Source organism: Drosophila gunungcola, chromosome 3R (genome assembly GCF_025200985.1).
Source record: "Drosophila gunungcola strain Sukarami chromosome 3R, Dgunungcola_SK_2, whole genome shotgun sequence".
In the NCBI taxonomy this organism is placed as follows: domain Eukaryota; kingdom Metazoa; phylum Arthropoda; class Insecta; order Diptera; family Drosophilidae; genus Drosophila; species Drosophila gunungcola.
In genome coordinates, this window is record NC_069139.1 from 7439209 (window position 1) to 7460452 (window position 21244).

General features: G+C 39.8%; 2 protein-coding genes across 6 annotated transcripts in view; one reads left to right on the forward strand and one right to left on the reverse strand.

Annotated features, from left to right (window-relative positions):
• Positions 1-1548: 1548 nt before the first annotated feature.
• The window catches only part of LOC128255667 (transcription factor kayak), a 31240-nt gene continuing 11544 nt past the window's right edge, over positions 1549-21244 (reverse strand). For 2 of the 4 annotated variants that reach the window (XM_052985359.1, XM_052985368.1), the window contains exons 2-3: positions 2992-3346; positions 1549-2925 (exon numbers count right to left, since the gene is read on the reverse strand). In XM_052985359.1, coding sequence (XP_052841319.1) covers positions 1655-2925; positions 2992-3346 — 1626 coding nt within the window. In that variant the 3' untranslated portion in view covers positions 1549-1654. Of the gene's footprint in view, positions 2926-2991; positions 3347-3810; positions 6070-12659; positions 13167-21244 lie in introns of those variants that run through there. The other 2 variants (XM_052985378.1, XM_052985353.1) reach the window with 2 other exon arrangements.
• LOC128255788 (protein phosphatase PTC7 homolog fig) lies at positions 15649-17157 on the forward strand. 2 transcript variants are annotated; one of them, XM_052985544.1, is made up of 2 exons: positions 15649-15667; positions 16039-17157. In XM_052985544.1, exon 2 carries the CDS (start codon positions 16059-16061, stop codon positions 17052-17054), a length of 996 nt encoding a protein of 331 aa, XP_052841504.1. In that variant the 5' UTR covers positions 15649-15667; positions 16039-16058; the 3' UTR covers positions 17055-17157. The 2 variants fall into 2 exon arrangements, with proteins under 2 accessions (XP_052841504.1, XP_052841496.1); XM_052985536.1 differs by lacking the exon at positions 15649-15667 and adding an exon at positions 15944-15981.

Sequence of the window (21244 nt, forward strand, 5' to 3'; positions counted from 1 at the left end):
GTACACATATGTAACCATTATCAGTGGACGCATGGAGGTTTTACCTGCCCTTTAGGCTGGTTCTTAACATCGTCCAGGGGTACCAGCCAAATTAATTTAAAAAGTTGTATTAAAAAAATTGTATTATATTGTTTGAAAGTCCAGAAAATCATAGCAAGAAAATTTGCAAAAAAAAAATACAATAATTTTAAAATGTTATTCTTGATAAAAAAATGTTTTATTTAATTTTTATGTTATTTTCCCTGTCCTTGAGACCTCTAGCTTATAAGCTAAATCAAACAACTTCAAATCTGTGGAAAAAAAAATTTAACAATCCAACCCCTGTAGACTTCGTTGGTCCACCCTAATTTACCTGCTCGGTTTACCTGGCGATAAGCCGAACCATTTGCAAGTCATGTGAATCGTGATGGTGCCTCTTTTGTTTTATAAAACTAAAAATAATTAAACATTTTGGTTTTAGGTTTTTCGGTATTTTTATTTTATTTTATTTCATTTTTGTCAATTTTGGTGTTTTTATGCCCTTATAAGTGCATTATGTTTACTATCGATCGGTTTTGGTTTTGGATATATTGATAATTTTGAATATAATCAGAGAATTTAGTGTGGAAACGGGCGAGAGTTGTTTTTACCTGATCAGCTTTCGTTAAATCGTATTTTGGGTATACATAATACATAATACATAATTACATATTAAATAATTGCTTTGCTTTTGTCATTTCTTATAAATGGTATTTGAAAATAGCGCATTTGTTGCGTTTAGTAAAAATATATTTGGGTTTTCTACTGCAGCTTACAGAGTACAATAAGTATATTTATCTCATTTCACATTTGCTTTTGCTTTTGCTCAATATAAAACTTGCTGTAACGCGATTATTGTTTAGGTTTAAACATACATATACATATATAAAGTGTTTTGCATTTCTTAATTCTCTCTCAAGGCATTGTATTTAGTTTGTATGCTGAATATATACTATATATATATACTCGTATATATATATATTAACGCGATTCGTTTAAATGTACAATTTTAAAACCGGCTTAGTTCCTTTCATTACACGCTTTTGTTTACTGTTTAGTGTTTACTGTTTACTATTTACTGTTTAGTGTTTACTGTTTACTGCTCCTGCTTTCGCTTTCAACTTTTTGTTTTTATCTGGTATCTTTTTTGTATTCGTTTTATAATAAATATCACAACGCATCCTTCAAATCTACACTCCCTACAATCCTTATCATTTTCCAGGCGATCTTCGTTCGTTCGCATTTGTATATTTTTTGAAAATATATAACACGCAATGAAAAGGTTTGAAAATTGCACAAATTACAAGTACATAACATATGTAGCTCGGCGTATGTAAAAGACATAGCAAAAATCATAAATTAACCATAATAAAGATAATAATACAAAAAACATTAGAGTTATAACGAAACATAATATTCGTTACGATTACAAAAATGAAAACATCTATCTCTCCTACAACTAGCAAAATGTTTTGTTGGTTTTTCGGTTTTCGGTTTTCCGTTTTCCGTTTTCCTTTCTTCTTGTTTCTATTTTCCTTTTAGCATGTGTAAGTATGCTACGTTCGCTACGTTTTGAATTATATCAAACTTAACTTATTCCTGACTATCCTCCGGCCCGCAACCAGCTCCTGTCCGGTTATAAGCTGACCAGCTTGGACGGCTCGGCGGTGGGCGTGGGCAGCTCCAGCGGATGCTTGTTCATGGCGGAGGTGTTGGGCACCAGTGGACCCGAGACCGGAGTCAGCCCAGTGCCGCCGTCCATCAGGGATTCAAAGTTGAAGGTGCCGGTGGATGGCGTCTGGATGGGCACTCCCTGGATCTGCGTGGGCGGTGCTCCTGCGCCTGCTCCGCCTGCTCCTCCTCCGGCCGACTTATTGGCCATGGTCAGGTGCATGGGTCGCTGGAAGGCCAGCGTGTTGGGCCGCTCCTTGGGCACCTTGTTCAGCGCATTCAGCGTGGGACTGTTCATGCTGCCGTTTCCGCTGCCACTGCCACTGCCACTGCCACTGCCATTTCCATTGGTGGCGATGCCCGGGAAGGCACTGCCAAATCCACCAGGCGCCGTGCTGGTTATGGGCGTCTGCAGCGATCCCGACGAGGCACCCGTGGGCGTCATCAGCGTTGAAATATGGACGTGCGGCATCGTGGACATGGGCGGCAAGGTGAAACGCTTGTTGGATGGCGGACCATCCTGGTCGAGACTGGAGCCCGAGTCCAGTGCCCCGTCCAGTGGCTCGTCCTTGATGTTCAGCAGCAAGTTGTCGATGTTGGGCGATGGCTTGAGATCGAGCGGCGAATTGCTCCGCCCGGTGGAGTTCAGGGTGGCGTCCAGTCCGGTGATGGTGCCGTTGCTGCTGTCGTTGCTGTTGTGATTGTGATGGCTGCTCGATCCGGCGCTGCCACAGCTGCCGGCACTGAGGAGTCCGGCCGGTGCAATCAGCCCGTTGCAGGTGGCCACACTCAGCAGATCGGTGCGCACCTTGTTGCAGGTGGGGTGATGGGCGGCCAGCAGGTACTCCAGCTGGTTCTTGCTGTTCGTCAGCTCCTCGATCTCCTTGCGCATCACGCTGCCGCGCTTCTCCAGCAGCTCGACCTCCTCGGTGAGCTCGTTGGTCTGATCGACGCGCCGCTTGCGGCAACGGGCCGCCGCCTGTTTGTTCCGCTCCCGGCGCACCGCCCGCTTCTGCTCCTCCTCGGGCGTCATGTTGGCCGACCGGTTGGGCCGACGACCGCCTCCACGACGCGCCGGCGTGGCACTGTTTGAGGTATTCGCGTTGCTGCCCGTGGATCCTCTACCAGAGCCAACGGCCGCCAGGACATTGCTGAAATTGTTGGCTCCGCCGCCGTTCACACTGCCGCCCATTATGTGACCATTCTGGTAGGAGGTGCTGTCCGTGTGGGCACTTGCTGCAGATAGAAAAGATGGGTATACTCAGTTAGTAAGTGGCCAAGAAGATTGCCAGCTCTACTTACAAGTATCGGTTGTGTCCTGCTCCTCGTTCATCTGGGTATCGTTGTAGGAGCCATTGGACTCCTCGGAATCGCTTCCTGCCACCAGACTCACATTGAACGGCTGATGCTGCTGCTCCTGCTGCTGCTGCTGCTGGCTGGGAATTGTGGAAATTCCGTTGCCATTGGACTCATTGGCATTCGCCGTGGCGTTTGGCAGCACCAGTGGCACTGCAAATCCCGCACAACCAGCTCCACGATCATTTTGCGTATCCGAAATAATCTGGAAAAAGGAATCCTCGATGCTGCGCGTGGTTGTGGGCGTCAGCGTGGGCGTGGTCAGCGTTAAAACACTCTGAACGGTCTCAAAGTTGCCGAGCTGCAAATAAACAAAGAACAAATTGTATTAAATAAGTGCGAAATAATAAACAAAGGGTATTCAATTTCATTCGCTTATTATCTTTAAACTCTGAAATATATATACAAATAGTATTTGCTTAAAAGCAGTATTCATAAGTTCTTGAGGAATAATCTCCTAACTTTGACTTGATGAGCCATTGATATCGCTTTTTTTTAAAACATCGAAAGCAATTGTTAAGACTGTAAGACTACGGCCTTTCCGCACATTTCTAGGAATTAAAGAACGTGTTTTTTTGCCAACTCGTATAAAGAGAAGCAAAGAGAGGACCCAATCCATCACTTTGTTTATATTGCCCACCCCCCTTTGTTGTTTCGCATTTGTTCTATTTTTGGCGATGAATAAGTACGCACATCGCTTGCCAATTGTTTCGCGCCCAATTTCCCGAATTTCGATAGGGATATAATCATCGATATTTGCTATACCTGCTGTAGGAAAAGCTCGTTGGCGAGAAAAGTGGCGATTTCAGTGGCATCCATTGCAAAATTATCGCTATTGTTGTTGTCGTTGTTCGTAGAGGTTGTTGTTGCTGCTGCTATTGCTGTTGCTGTTGCTGCTGTTGTTGCTGCTGTTGTTGTTGCTGCTGTTGTGGCATTGCATGAGGCTGCTGTCGTTGTAGCTGTCATTGGCTGTTGCTGTTGTTGTTGTTGTTGCGGTTGCTGTTGTTGCTGCTGCTGCTGTAGTTGTTGTTGCTGTTGCTGCTGTTGTTGTTGATAATAATTAATAGGCAAGCAATTGTTGTACTCCTGTTGCTGTTGTTGACTAAAAAAATTCTGCATTTGGCACACGGCGGCCATGGCAGCCGCATTGCTGCTGTTGCCGGCGTAGGCGCTGCCAGCAACATGGCCATAATTGTTGCTGTTGCTGCTGCGCAGTGGAAAAGCATTGTGGGCAAACGATTGCCTCAGTTGCTGTTGCTCCTGATGTTGTTGTTGCTGCTGGTGTTGCTGGTAGGCAGGCTGCGTGGGCAGTTGCCGTTGCTGATGACGTAACGATTGCTGATGGGATGGCTGATGGGATGGCTGATGTTGCTGCTGATGCAGCTGCTGCTGTTGCTGCTGCAGCTGCAGCTCCTGATGTTGCTGCTGCTGATGATGCTGCTGCTGCTGTTGATTATGTTGCTGCTGCGCAAAGTGCATCGATTGATGGTAGTAGGGATGGTAGCACGCATTGTGCGTCCTACCGTTCAGATTTTTCATCATTTGTTCGTTGGTTTTTGGCCTAATCCTTAGTTATCTACTCTTAAATATTAAGTATACGCAGTGACGTTGCACGTTACGTATACGCACAGTTGGGCGGCTGACTAGTATTCGTTATATTTTAAGCCTAGCTAAGCTAACACAACAATTTGGGACAACAAAGATATATATGTATGAGCTATATATTCAAAATCAACAAAAACAAATCTATAGAACTTAGATATATGTTTAAATGTTTATATGTACAATAAAAAAAAGACACTTTTCTCTGCAAAAGTTCTTTAACAATGTGATGATCCTTTCTTGTCTTTATGTTTCCGGTTTTTCTTTCTTTGTTGGATGTTGTTGTTGTTGTCGCAGTGTTGTTATAGTTGCTTTAAAATTCGTTCGTTTTTGGCTTTATTTTATTGCTTATATATTTCGTTGTATTTCTGCGTTGGCTTTTTTATATTTTAAAAAAGGTTCGTTTGTTTTTGTGCTTAGCTGGGAGCAGAGTTCGTCTATATATTCGTTGTTCGATTGCTCAGTTCTTGTAGTTTCTGCTCTCCGGCGGTCTCAGTCGCTTAACGATAAGCGTTTGCTGATTTCGCAAAGGATTGAAATGTATATTCCGATCGGCGAAAGCGCTCATAATCAACGCAATGTATCGTATGTGTGCGAGGCTTAAAATCTAATGACACGTGTCCAGTTCAGTTTGGTTCACTGCTCTCAGGGGCGCAATAAATAACACAAATTGGATTATATAATTATACAGATTTGTGGCAGAAAGAGAGAGAGAGAGAGAGAGAGAGAGAGAGAGAGAGAGAGGGCGAGAGGCGGCGAGAGTGAGAGGGCTTGAGCCTTGAGCTAGTTCAATTAATGTTGCATTCATATAGTATAGTATTCATGCGTATTTCTTATTTTTTCCCTTGGCCACGGGCAACGCCTCTCCAAGTTATTCCTCCCTTTTTCGCTTTTATTTCTAAGTTTAGCAATATATATAATTAAATATATATACATATATATATATATATATGTATATTTCGATCCACGCGGCATGCAACTGAGAAATGTGCGTCGTTTTTTGCGTTGTTTCCTTCCCGCGTCTATATATTTCTCCTTAGCTCGATTCGTTGTTTCAGTTGTTTCAGTTTCTGATTCGTTTTGGCAATGCACGCGCGCTAAAAACAAAACGACAATTGCAATTTTCCAAATTTATTTTCGTTTCGTTGTTCGAGATTCGAGGTTCGAGAAAAAGCGCGCGCGCGATCGCTTTTAATTGTTAGATATTTTCTAAACTTCGATGGTTCGTTGTTCGTTTGCGACTGAATCCGATTCCGGCGAGCGAAATTGGCAACGATCGAGATCGCGAGACCGCGAGATCGCTGGGATATATGAGATATACTCTATATGTACATATCTAGAGAACCCGAAGAGCTGTCTTTTGGGTGTGTGCCTCGCCTCGGGCCGCGAGCTGTTTGCTCAAATTAGAAGACAACCACTGGGAAAATCAAATAATTTTAAACGCTGCCTGCTCTTAATTGAGCGGCTGCCCACACGACGACCACGCTCGACAGCCATACTTTTATAGCACAATACTATACATATTGTTATAGCGCATGGCATATATGCATCTCTGCTCGCGTGTGGGTTAGTTCCGATTTGCCGATTTTACAGCAGCTCTTTCCATCCATCAAAAAAAAAAACAAAAAAAAACCCCTTTCATTCGCCCATAAATTAACAACGGCGGCTAGGCCACAACAACTCAATGTTTCGGCGAAATCATTTGGCAAAAGTTATGGTCCCGAATATGTGAAAATGTATATTTATAGTGCACACTATACACACTACACACAATATACCCCATACACCACACACACCCGGTTCCATCTGACAGATGTCCACCGAACAGGTGTGTGCGTGTGGGACATTAACAATAACTAACTTTTCAGACCCCCTGTCTCGCCGAGTGTTTATTTCCGTCGCCAGCAAGTTGGCCAATACGCTAATTGCTAGCTTTTGTTGTGGGCTAAAAAAATTACATATATTAGGATGCACCGAAAGAAATGGGTGTGATTTGTATCGTAGAAAAAAATAAGAAGATAAGGCAAAAAAGATAGAGCTAAAAAATATATAATATATAATATTACTTAGAACTTAAGAACTTAACATCTTAAGATGTTTTAAAACTTGTTTTTACCATCATCATTTAAATTTAAATAAAATATTTTTTATCTAAATGATCTTAGCATTTTCTTTCTGTGCAGGGTGTTGCTGATTGTATGCTTATTTATTTGACGATCTTATCGCAGCCGCGTTTCCCAATCCCAAAGGCCGTTCCCTTATTGACAACAAACAATCGATTTTATTCTTTGTACGCGCTTTTTATATATTTATTTTTTGTTGGAATTTACTTTCAAGTCTCCCGCTTGATACTTTTGGTGTTTAAACTTTTAACACCTTCGCCACATTGTTTTCGGGGACGGGGACTTTCGTTTTAACCCACTTTCCAAAGTAAATTTGCTTTTTGAACTAATTCCCCCGGCAGGCACATGAACCATATTTAGCCGATGAATCAGTCAATTTAAGAAAAGTTCGTCTGCATGCAAAACAAGTGATAATAAAAATAACAATAACACGAAAGCGAACTACTGGCAATCAAGAGCCGCGAATTGAATTGTCTAAATTAAAGCCAGCTCAGCGGCAATGGCAATGTCGGCTGGTGATCTCCCTTATCAGAGGAGGAGCGGTCTGGTCTGCGAGTTCACATCTGTGGGTCAATTACAAACCAAATGAAACCAGCAGCGAGCAGCGAGCAGCTAACATCGAACAGCTAGCGGTGGACACAAAAAAGACTGACGTAGTCAGCGGAAAAAACGCAAATTGCTGACTAATACAGAGGGACTGCAGCAAATTCGATTATAAGGCGGCTCAAAATGCAACTAAACTGATCTACACTTGGCGGAAATATAACTATTAAATTGTTTTAATCTTTTTTATACATTAAAATTCAATTTCCATGAAACGAAAAGATTAAATTTATAATGTTTTTAATGAAATTTGTGTACTTGTTTAATCTATGTTTTAAAAATGTCCCAGTTTTATGATTAGACATTTAAGAGTGTGTAAATGTCATGACCTTAAGCAAGAAATTCTTAGAAAACTATTTCTCCGCTTGTCCTAATCAATTCCCTGAAATCCGTGCTGCCATTGTGATTTGCATTTCACCTCCGACCTTGACTCTAATTAGTTCAAAATCGTATTCGCCGAAAAAAAAAAGCAAAAACAGTTTTCAAGAGGGAAGGGAAGTGAAGGAGCAACAAGTTGAGTGCTAAAGAAATTCTCGGGCCCGAGACTTTGCCTTCTGTTTCAGCTGACGTGTTGGGCTATTTTTAAGCCAATTTTAGCCTGACAATGACGTAATGACGGCACATAAAATAAAACTCTTGGCATCATCAGAGGCAAAAACAAAACGAAAACAGGCGACGACAATTTGTATTGTTTATATCAAAAGTGGCTAATAATTGTCAGCAGCGAGAAAAACAAAGGCTAACAGCCCGAGTTAACATAGGCCCGCCCGTATTAGCCAAATGTTAACTTAAAGTTGCCAACTTAAAACTCGGAATTCAAACTAATTTTGCGCCTTTGTTTAAACGCTTTAGTTGCTGTTGTTGCCGCCGCAGTGGCATAAATTATTGTAGTTGGCAAGCTTGTTAAATACAAAAATTGCATGCTGAAGGTCGACGTTTGTTTAGCTTGAAATGCGCATAATTATCAGAAAAATATAATACAATTTTGATTTTTCAATTGGCAAAGACTTGAGTAAACTGCAGCTCCAGCATTGTTTCGTTCAAAGTTGCTGCAATGTCACAGCGAAAAAAATAAAAGCGAGAATTGAAAAGTTGACAAGTTCAAGTGCGGCGTCTTCAGCTTGATGGTTTATGCACATAGAAAAACAACTGTGGGTTTCATTTAGTTTCAACACATTTAATAAAGAAGAATGTATAGAATTCAGTAAAATAAAAAATGTATTACGTTAATACTTTTTTTTAGATTTATTGTTGCTAGTTAATATTTAATAATAAGAATTTAAGCCCTGGGAAATATGCAGATATTAAAATGTTTTTATACAAATTGAATATGAAAATACCATAGTTGTCCTGTTCTATCTAGGAAATGTCTTTATATAATTATTAAACACTTATTAACATGTGTTAGTTTTAATTTATTTATAACTATTTAATATAACAATACTAGTGATCCAGTTCTTATTAGGAAATGCCTAAATTTAAATATTAAACACATATGAAAAAGAAAAAGAAAATCCAAAACAACTGTATTTATATTTTGAGCAGATTAAACCTTGACCGTCTTCACAAAATGATTTATTTTCTGTGCACCTACAACATTGCGATTGCAGTTGGCTTCCCTTGACGATAAGCATAATTCCAGATACGAATTTTTGCAAGTCTCTCGTATGAATTGCATTTGAATGCAAATTCTGCGAATAAAACAATTAACGCAAAGGAGAAGCAGAAATCATATTTTCGTAGTGATACTCCGTTGATGTTTTTGCTGTTTTGTTTTATTTCATTTTATTAATGCTGTTTTTTTTTTTCCACTGGCAAGGAGAACGTGACCGCAATGCCCAAGCGTAATGGCCACGCCGATCGGCGTGTTGACTGTGCTAAGTGCCGGCTGGCGGTTGAGCTTGATAAAGCCCAATTTCCCCGCCCCTTTCCGCTGGCTTTTCCCTCGTCTAAAGAATTTTGGAGTGGCCCAGAGTCAACGGCCGGCAGAAAGTCGACAAAAGTCGCATCTACATCCACATTCACATCCACATCCACATCCACACGGTTTGCCGGCCTTTTTTAGGCACGCAAAACAAAAACAGAGAGGCCCCTTTATGTAACCAACATTTATGCAAAGTATATACATATTTGTTTATATGTATTATGTACACAGAAAGCAGCGCCGTCATTAAAATCACTTGACGTTTGTCCATTTTCGGAACGCCCACACAAACGAAATTGAATTAAAGTTTAACATTTTTTTTCTCTGCTGGCTGGCTGGCTGGCTGGCAACAGCCATAATTCAAAATTTGGCAAAAAGTGCAAAATGCCTGTCAAATAAATTTGCAGCCGCTTTCAGGATTCCCTGGAGTCGTTTGGGGCTTTAAGTTCAGTGTCAAATTAATCAGACTTTTGTTCCGAGGGCGTGGACAAGGGAAAAAACAAATTTGCATGAGATATTTAAAAAAAAAAAAGACAACGTAAAGAAAGAGTGAAAATATTTATGTTCTGGCGTTTAAGCAGGGCATTGAACCTTGCATTTTATTTACCTGGGTTGGGTTGCCATTAATCGATAGCACATTTGTGAATGCACTTTGGTCATTAAGCCATAATTAAGCTGATTTGGCCAACTAAAGTGGGCATTCGATATATGCGCAAACGTGCAGGGAAGCTAATAAAATGACGCGACACTGGTCTGGGAATAATTTATTTAAATGCATTTTGTCGCGACAACAAAAAAAGCGAAAAAACGAAACGAAACGGGGGTGGCAGGGGCCAGCGAATTTATGGCAAAGTTTGCAGTTCGAGGAAATGGCAAACAAACGACGCGTCTTTCGGGCGCCAGAAAGGACAACACAACGAAAACTACAAAAAGGACACCAATGCAACCTAGACAGTGGGGAGGAGGGGAAAGACAGGACCTGCCAAGCGAAGACAGTAGTAAAAGTTGTTTTCACTTTTCATTCGGGGCGTTTTGGCCAATTCGCAGAAGGACGTGACCGCAGCCATCAAAAGCCAGGACATTTGCCAACACGAAATTACCCATGGCAGCAGGAGAAAATAAAAAAAGGAAAAAAAATAAATATATATATATATTAGAGAACAGGGAAAAGCCTTAGCAAAGGACTTCAATTACAGGGCAAACTCAATCGCTTCGCCTGTCAAATTATCTGCACCGAACTTTCTTGGCACTGCTCTGAAACGATAAAGTAATGCCAAATTGCATTGGATTCATTAAGAAGCAACTCAATTAAATTGACTGGAAATGCAATTAAGTGCGCTCACAATTCGTAGACATATTTAATATTAAATTTGATCTTAATTGAATGCAGTCTTGTTGCATGCTCCATGGACATGGCATGATCAGTAGATACATGTATATATATATATATCTATGTTTTTAAGTAAAGAGAGTTATTTTTGAGGCCAGTTCTAGAGGGTGTAGGCAGCAGTAGACAAAGGAAAGTTATTGTCTGTCCTCGAAATTCCCCCGAATAAACGCTTTCAAGTGATTGCTTTCATGTCAAACTCAAACTCAAACTCAAACCAATCGAAGACGCCCACATATTAAGGCCGAAAAAACCATTGCGAAAGTATACGTTAACCCCCTCACAAAAATATTACTTCAAGAGCAGACCAAGACCATATTCAGTTATTCAGTTAATTAAAAGAAAGTTGGACTTTGGCTGCGATAATGTGGGGGCGCTGGTTATATATAATAGTGTTTAATGGAACCATTTCGGAACTTAAGCCGCGCGCATGTGGCAAGTGTTTGACTTGTGCAGCCTGTCACTTTGAACCGCCCCAATTGCCAAGCTATATGTAACATAAATATATATGTACTATATATAAAAAACACACACACACACAAACACATCTGTCCCTCTATAATGCCGAGTATCAAGTGACACGCAAGTGTGCTTGAGGTTCACAAGTCAAAGGGTCACACAATCGGACCCTCGTTCACTTTCTACGATTAAAAAAGGCAAAAACCCCCTTGGCAGAAAGTGAGAAATAATGTTCATGTATGGAAATCAAGAACGCAGAGCACCAAACTTGATAAATTGTCACGAAAATCGCACGTGTGCGATATCAGCGAATGGCGCCGGTTTTATTGGAGAAACAGCAACTGAAACAGAAACAGACCCAGAGAAATATTACCATTACTATTACCAGACCCAGACGCAGACGCGAAAAAAGCCAGACCGGATCACTGGACTGTGAAATGCAATGGTTAAAAATGGGCAAATTAAAAAAAAAGCAAGCCGAAACTGCAAGAAACCGACTTTAAGCCGGAAAATAGTAACTGTAAATGGTGGCATGGAATCGCAACGTGATTCCAAATTGAGGGTGATTTTTGGCAATATCTTTTTAAGACTTGCCGCAGGGTGTACTTGATTTAATTGAATTTTACACGCAAAAATTTATAAATTAATGGGAGAGTCATAACGATAATGGTTTTGTAATTGTATTTCTTTTTTAAAAAGGCTAAAATGAATACAAGTTATATAAAAAGACTCCTAAAATCAAAATGTTTAAGTGATGGCTAGATTAAAAAATTTATATTAATTTTATTTTAAGTTTAATTTGAAAGTCTAAAAGAGTGTTGAAACTAATCAAATAATTTTTGTAATTTTAAAATGCATATAGAATACATCAAGAAATTGTAATTTACAAACACCAAATTCGACGAGCAGTTTAATGTTAACTGTACAAATGAAATATTCCCAATATTGCATTTTAGCATTGCTTTAATTTCGTAATCAGTCACGTAGCACTTTAAAATAGAGAACGCAAAATAATAATTTTCAACAATTACGAAAGCATTGATCGATGTGCCCACACGAGCCCCAAAACACTTGCCACAGTCAACCATAATTCCCTTATCGCGAATTGAAATAAAACAATTCATTTTGGGGTAATGAGCGTGAACATAAATAAATTGGGCGATCGGGGGAATGGCTATAGTTGTACATTCGTACAGGAATAGGTTGGGACCGCTTATCGCCAGAGCAAACAAAATGCTATATACAAACGCTGATGGGGCATTGAAAAGGCATCAAGGAAAAAGGGGATCTCCAAATTCCAAGAACTCAATTGGCAACGATAAGCGCTCGTACAAATGCACCCACATGAATATGGGTATATATAGTGTGTATAGGGAATTATATCGGTAGTTTACCCATTGGAATTCTACAAATTTAATGGCAAACACTGATAACACTGGGCATTAAGATATACCAAATGGGGCGGGGCCGGGATTCTGCCAATACTACGTATATATGGCCGTGGAAAAACTCTTACCACTTTTGGCAGCGGCGATAGCGGATTACCGAACATGTAATCATCGTTAAATATGTTCCAATTGTCCAGCGTCATCTTGTCTGATAGCAGTAGGTCCTCCGTTTTGATTGCTTTTTAAATAGCAGACTTGCTTTAAATGTTTTAAATGTTTCGAATGGCCGCACAAAGTCAATAGTGACTCAAGCGATTTCTGGCGAAATTCGCCTTTGTATTTCGCACACCGAAACACTGGCAAATTGTATCTCGCAAATGTATCTGTATCTGTATTTGTATAAACCGAGTGGCGCGCGATCGTGCGAATTATTTGTGTTGTCTGTTTTCAATATTTCCTAGAATTCTCGTTCTGTTTTTGTTTAAATTTTTTTCAGGCACCGCACATGCTTAAAACGACTCGTAAATTTTCGCACACATTTATTTTTTCACGTAATTTTCACGATTTTGGATTTAATGCTGAATGAAATTCACTCGCTTGTCGCAGCGTTTTGCTCGACCAACTTGTTTAGACTAAATGCGTCATCGTGGTTGGCTCGCTTTTTATACGAAATGCCGAGAGCCAAGGCGAATGAGCGTTTTTATCGCACTCACAGAAAAAATATAAATCGGAGAGCGTTCGGCTCGCCACAAATGAGTGAGTTGAAAGCTTTGTGGCTCTGGCATTTCCTGAGCAAATTCAACAAAATAAATATATACATATGTATAATATGGCTCAAAAAAATCTTCATACACACTTATACGTATGTATATCTCGGGTTAAACCCGCTGCTCTATAGCTTTTGCTTTGGATATTTCTTGACTTTTTCGGCGGGGCTCTCACGTGCCCAGTTTTTCTTTGACTACGCTTTTTGTTTACCCGATTCTTGGGCCCGATTGCCGTTTATCTTATCTTATGGCCCCGGCGAGACAATTTAGTTATGACATAAGCAACTAAATTTAAAGACCCCGGTAAACCCCCCTGAAAACTGCAGGTCCACCCGCCGTCGAATGGAAATGAATGGTGCGCCTTTGTGGCTTTAGCTCTTATCGGGGAATAGCTTTTCGAAATGGGTCGCCGTTGGCCATCCGATGTCGCCGCCGGAGGCTCAGGTGGCTCAATTCTCCGGTGTTCGGTACCTAGTACTGCAGGTGTTATTTCTAGGCATTTATCTATTGATATGCCAGCTTTCAATAAATATTGATGGGGCACCGGCACGGGGCCATGTAATTGTATGCGGATAGCAACTATAAAAAAAAAGGCCACGTTGACCTTGCGTCGCCACTTACATGAGAAACCCCTTTTGTAAAAAATAAAAGGAAGAGGTGGTTGCGGAATGTGCAGCCAAAAGTGGGTCATGTGACACTGGACATTTGTGGCTATAAGTTCCTCTGTGGCTCTGCTCTACTTACCTGCAACGAGAGAACAAAATTCACAGTCAATTTGGGTTCAGGATTTCCTTATTGTCTGACCCAAATGGATAAAAACAGACGTGCTTATAACCTAATAATTATGATTCAGAAGTTGGGTTTTTACAAGGATATGTTTTTTATTGTACCTAAATTCTGACTGCCTGATTAAAGTTCCTAATCTCAATGATTCAGAAGCATTCAATTTATATTATTCATTTTAAGCGTAGTTATTTAAAAAAGTTAAGCTGTGTTTTTATAATGCATTTGTTGATAATACACTAAAAACAAATGATTCAGAAGCATAACAAACACAATATGCTGACATTTCGGGGGAATTGCCCTGTACTCAGAATGAAATATTTTAAAAATAGATTTTGATAACAATTTAGAATTTTAACAAATATGGTGAAAAATATGTTTGTTTTAATTACAGTTGGGGGTTATTGATTCATCTACTTTAAAATTAAGTTAACTTGTATGCAAAATTTAATTTTGCAGAAAAAAGTAATAGAACAACACTCTGAAAAGTCCAAAACAAATAACAAAAGAAGTTTTTTGTAAAACAGATAATAGTAGAATGTAGTATATTGAATATTATTATATAGTGAACATCAAAAAAAATTTTTGTTCAATAGATAACAGTAGAGTGTAGCATATTTTAAGCGGATGCTGTATAAACCATATCTGTTTAGAACGCGATGTCGCGAATATTATAAAACTGAGAACCCTAAAAATAGTACCCAATCGTACAGTCTGCAGGAAATCATGAGAGAAATTTTTCAAAACTCACGAACACCAGAGATAAGCCGGTGTCGCGAAAGTGACGGTTCCGTTTTCGATTCCACATAGTCTTCCGGTCGGAAACGGTCCGTAGTTGTTGTTTTTTACCACCCAGAAACACGATCGCGCGCTCATCGTGACACCCTGCACGATTTGCACAATTACCCTGGACAGGAAGGAAGTCTGACCTAAGATTTCCCCATAATTCGGCAGACATAACAGCTAATAATTCAAATAATGAATAATGAGCGATTCTGCCGAATACGAATACGTCGGCCATTTGATAAGCCTCCGGTATCTAGAGGCGTTTACATCAGTGGTTTAAAAAAAAAAGTTATCTTTGCGTATTGTTTTCCTTTTTCCAACGATAAGGAGCACCCCGGGCCATGGCGAAAAAGCAAAAGGTTGTGGCGTTGTGGCGATAACATTTGCAGTTCCGTAGCGTGATCAAAACTTCCGGTGATGATGGGGGTCTGGATTCCAGTTCCAGTTCGAGTCCAGTGTGTCGTAGGCCCCATCAAGATAAGATTGAACAAAGGCCAACAAAGAAATCAAATCTACCTATGACAAATACCTGGAACCAGGGCTCATATATGCCATGAGTTCTTTATCGGGCCCTACGATTTAACCAATGTTTATGGTGTAAACAGACACCCAAGTTGGCAATTGCGTTGTGATTAAGTTTTTATAGCATTCGGAGAGCTTATTTGTTCTAATTACGAAGACAGTTTTAGGGGTCGGTTAAATCAAGATGTGTTTGTTGCGAACCCTAGAATAGTTTGGTATAAATTTATGATCAAATATTTTCTTAACAAGTACTAAAAACTAAAACTAGAAACTCAAAGGTGAAACTAACGCATATCTTTTATCTTAAACTCGTATGCATTTCAAAATGGCTGTTTTTCAATTTTCAATGTCATCCTCTTTGTTTATTTCAATATAAATTTATGATATATTTTTTTTTTTTAATGTATCAGCAAAATAATACATAATTTTTTTAGAAACTTAAACTAGAAACTCAAAATTAGAACTAGCTATCTTATTTTTAAGGGCAAAGAAGAACAAATATTATATTCGAAACTTTAAATATTCCACATTAATCATTGTCAAAGAGCTTTTATTTTTTTAGGATGCCTTTTTTCCATTGTTACTTTTATAAGTAAACTTTATAGTTCAACTCCCCAAATTCTCTCATAGTTATTTTCTTAAATTCCAGTGCTTGAAATAAAGGAAAATATGATGACCACGATGCGTTCCCGGTTGAAGAGCTGGCCCCGACTGCTGAGTCGCTTTGTCCGGCAACTGAAGAGTCCCCTGCAGATCGCTCGCCACTCCTTCCACCGGGACACCCACTTCACCAACCTTTCGGACTACTCCGTCCGATCGTATCAATCGGTGAGGTCCTCGCGGGATCCCTACCTCGTCAAGGTGGTGCAGGGCAGGTCCAAGAGGCAGCGGTATGCGGGTGAGCGGTCCAATCAGCGTTTCGGCGAGGACAGCTGGTTCGTCAGCTCCACGCCCCTCGCCGAGGTGCTGGGCGTGGCCGATGGCGTGGGCGGCTGGCGGGATATGGGCGTGGATGCGGGACGCTTTGCCAAGGAACTGATGTCCTGCTGTTCCGGACGTGCTCAACACTCGGACTTCGATGGACGCAATCCACGGGATCTGCTCATTGCCGGCTATCAGGAGTTGAGTGACCGAAAGCATCCGGTGGTGGGATCAAGTACCGCCTGTCTGGTCACCATGCACCGCAGGGAGTGCACTCTCTACACCGCCAATCTGGGTGACAGTGGCTTTATGGTGGTGCGAAACGGACAGGTGTTGCACCGCTCGCAGGAACAAACCCATGATTTTAATACCCCCTATCAGCTGGCAGTGGCGCCCGAGAATCAAAGGGACTACGTTTATTCTGATAGACCGGAAATGGCAGTGTCTACGAGGCACTCCCTGCAGCCAGGTGACCTGGTGCTCCTGGCCACGGATGGGCTGTTCGACAACCTGCCCGAGAGCATGCTGCTCAAGATCTTAAACGGCCTCAAGGAGCGCGATGAACGTGAACTCCTGGTGGGCGCCAGTCAAGTGGTCGACAAGGCCCGGGAATTGTCCCTAAATGCCAACTATCAATCCCCCTTTGCCCTCAAGGCGAGGGAGCACAATGTGCCCTATCCCGGCGGTGGCAAACCGGATGACATCACCCTAATCCTGGCCAGCGTCGAGGTGCCAAATGTCTAACCCAGCGAGAGTCACTCTGTAGCCAGCAGGCGTCGTCGGCAAATATTGTTCCATGTCCATCAGCAGGCAGCGATAAAAAGCCCAAATATACTTTGTTTATACACTTCCAGGTCTTAAATTTTACAGGAGCATGCATATTTATAGAAATCTCTAGGGGATGGCTAGTATATCTCAATTTCAGAGCCTTCTGTGAATCTTTTTTTTTTACCATAACCAACTTTGGACTACATAATAGTAGTAGTAAGTTACAAAGGTAAAAAGGAGTTTGGGTTTTTCAATTATTCACATAATTTGTATAATGAAGCATTTGAACGTTAAATGGATCTAAAATACAGCTTAATTCAGCCAGTGTAAACTAGGTGTGTAAGCCCTAATTTTTTAGTTAATAAACAATTGTAAATAAGGCTTTCAAGTATATTACTCATACGCAGTGTTGCCCTTAACGAACTTAGCTATAAATACTTTTTTTTGATTTTAAATCCCTTCAAGTCACTTGTTATGAAATCATAGCATTTAAAACAACGTAAAATTATGAGGTAAGAGTATTATGAAGCTATTTAAAAACAGCAAAATGTTACTTTTTTATTGACTTATTTAGTATTCAGTAATTGTGAAATTCCGTAATTCTATCTACTATCTCGACCGCAGCTGTAGGTACTATATATTTGTTTATAAAGACGCCGATTCGTGTGTGCCCATATAGATGTTCGTTCATTCAGCAAACGCGATTATGAATGGACGGGCAAAAGCTACAACCGATTCCACACACATCGCAGGCATGACTCATCGCCGTTTTAACCAGAATTCGTGCGTTTTGTTTTTTTCTGTTTTCCATTTTGGCCCACTTGGTGTGGGAGCAAGGGGCTGGCGAAGGGGAGGGAGGCCTAAGGCTCCGAGCTCCACACTTGGCACCCACTTGCCAAGCAAATATCGTAGTCAACAAAACTCGTTTGCCCCTCGGTTTCACTCACCGTTTGAGTGAGTAAAAAACGAGTGATTCGGCAGAGAGCCCTGCAAATTAATGCACTCAGCATAAAGAGAGGAAGCCAGGCAAAAATCAGGCGATGCGAGGCTATGGCGTTGGAAATCCCACTGCAGCATTGCGAAATTCCCCCAAAGCATAAGCACTTCGATAAAAAAACAAAGAGGATAAGGCTCGACATAGGATTACCTTATAAAATTGGACAAATTTTAAGGATGTACAGGAAAATTATTTATATAGATTATAAACGAAAAATTAGAATTGTTATTAAGGATTTACCTCTTATAAAGTATGAAAAAGATACACCCAAAGATTTAATTTATTATAACTTGACTCATAAAAATTTCGAAAAAAAACGTTTTGGAATTTTCTCGATCATTCTTCTGTGTCAACAGGTTTGTATAGTAGACTTGTAGGCAAACTTTAAAAAAAAAAATCATAGTTTTCAAGTAATGTGCAGAATAATTAAGGTACAAAGTGGTTAAGAGGGATATTTTTGTAAACTTTTCCAGAAATATGGGGAAACAAATATAATGTTCTGTCTGTAAATTTTACAGTGTAAAAAAAATCGATGTTTATTAAAATTAATAGAGTTTGTTTGTTAAAAATTCATTTAAATTATATTTACTTAGAAATCTAAATATTATTGTCATTTTAGGATATACAATTTTTATAATATCTAATATTTGTTAAAGTGAGCTACAAAACAGGGTTCTAAAAATATTGAACAAGACATTTTATCAAAAACCTGAGGATAAATTTGTCAAACTCCCTGCCAACCCAAAATACCCCTATTCTTCAGTTGCATTTTAAAGGAGTTGACACAATCTGGGGAGTGCTGTGTGTGCTGTTGGTCGGGCGTCAGTTCCCGATAATTTCCTTTGGCTTTATCTTTTTCCCCCGTTTCGCACTTTTCAACGCCGTGGCGAATCGAAGTTGATGGTGGAGTCCCTTTTTGCTCCTCCTGCCCCATGCAAAACTCCCCTCTTCTGACCTCTGGAATGCCAGAGCCGCTGCCTGATGCTGCGCCTATTCTCGGAATTCCTCGCTGGATGACGCGTCACAAAGTGCATTTTGGGATCGGGGAGAACCCGGGCCAATAAACAGGATTGCTCGGCTTGTAAATCTTTCAGTGGCGATTGCATTTTTAGCCACACTCCACTCGGTTCCAGATGTGCTCCAATTCCACCGGGCAATCCAAGCCAATTCCACACCCGTTTCCCAGTCCCATTTGCCGGCATGTGCCATTTCCGCCAGGAATGAGTGCTACTGTGGATGTACAACTTAATTAGGGTAATATAGGGTCTAACTTCGAACATCGGACAACTGGCATTTAGCATTTCAGCACTGCCAATGACGCCTCCCACCCACATTTAACCTTTTTGGTTCAGCCATCTCCTCCAGAGAGTTCAACAAACCCACAGAAACAAATTAATTGACGTGAGCAGGGCAGTAGCGGGGTCACAGAAATATAAAAGGGGTCAAAAAATAAAATTTACATACAAAATATAACCCAACCTAATTATCACTATATATATGATATTAATAATTCAATTTAAACCTTAACTTTAATAACACTTAATTTAATCATCCTTACAGTTTTCCAAATAAGTTTACTTAAGAATTTTTTCTCTTAACAATTGTAACATTCTTTCCGAATTTAATGTATTTTTTCTAAACGTTAAAATTAAGAAGTTTTGCAATCTTTAATAAATACTAAATTAAGCGCTTATAATTGGTTGTGTATATTCTTCAGCTTACTAGCTTAATTAATTTCAGATGAAAGCATGACTCTTTTAATTTGTATGGTGCCTGTTTACAAAAGATAAGCCCTATCAGTGCACTATCTATCTGGCATCGAATCAGGCTTACCCCCAATCCCCCCAATAAACAGCGCTCCTGATAAACGTATTTCTCTATCTTTTTCACCCCATTGCGTCCCAGTTTGATTCCAAGTAAATCGAAAGCTAGAGCGAAAACACGCAACTTTTGACACTTTCATTGTGTTTTTCTAATATTTGTTGTTTTTAGTTAGTGTGAAATACAAGATGACATAATGCGCTGTTTTTTTGGAAAGAAAATTAACATCGAAATGGAAAAGCGATCGCTTTTCTCTTTCTCTCAACTTGTGACGTCATTTTGACCAGCAAACGTATGACCAAATTTGGTTCTCAAACGAAGCAAAGCAGTTCGAAAACCGGCTCCTCAACTTTAAAATTGTTTTTTTCTTTTCCAAAGGCCAAAGCTTAAGCTAACTTTAAGCCATTGACGTCATGAGATAATTTCATTAGCGTAGCGCCAAAATGCACAAGCTAAACGGTCTTTTAAGTGCAGATACGGAATTTGTATTTTTTTCTGGTGGTTTCCCCTTATTGAAAAAGTAAATCTCCAGAAAGAACAAAGAGCAGGAGCTTTGTAGATCTAGATAGCACAAGAAGTCATAATAAAGAGCTGATAAAATAATTTCAGAAAAAACAGCAAACTCATCATCTAAACAAGCTAGTATAGGTTTTAAGGAGTCATGGCTTATTCCTGAAAAAAAAAATACATAAATAACTGCGATTTTAAATCAATTTTACAAAATATATTTAATGTGGAAATAGTTTTTGTTTGTTTTTAAGTCGCATATACATATGTATATCTTTTATAGAAAAAGTAATTGAAAAAGAATACTTTTGTTAGTAAAAATAAATATATTTTAAATATCCAGTATATGTCTTGAAAATATCTAAAAAATCACAAAATATTCCCCTTGGTGAACAAAAATTACTGGAATAAACCTACATCACTATTATTCCCAGAAAGTTAACGAAAAAGTATAAAAGGTATACGATTGATAAGTTCTCATGATTTCTTTTGAACACTAAAAGTTATATTTACGCTTCACTTTTTATCAGCTTTAATCAAAAGCATTACAAATTTTCACAGAAATATTAAAGAAGCCAGAGCTAATCAAAGAAAGCGTTTGTGGGTAACAAGTGCTGCTCTGCCAATAACAACTGTACACCCCGATATCTATGTCATTTATATAAACTTTATTCTATAAACGAGCATATGGCAACGCAATCGAATTTACAAAATCCCCTGAAATTTTCCTGGAACAATCGAAAGCCATAATAAAAAAAAACAAATAAAGGAAAAAGAGTGCGAGGACGGGCAAACGCGAAATGTCGTAAAAAGTTTCGCCATAAAACGTAGGAGTCAAAGT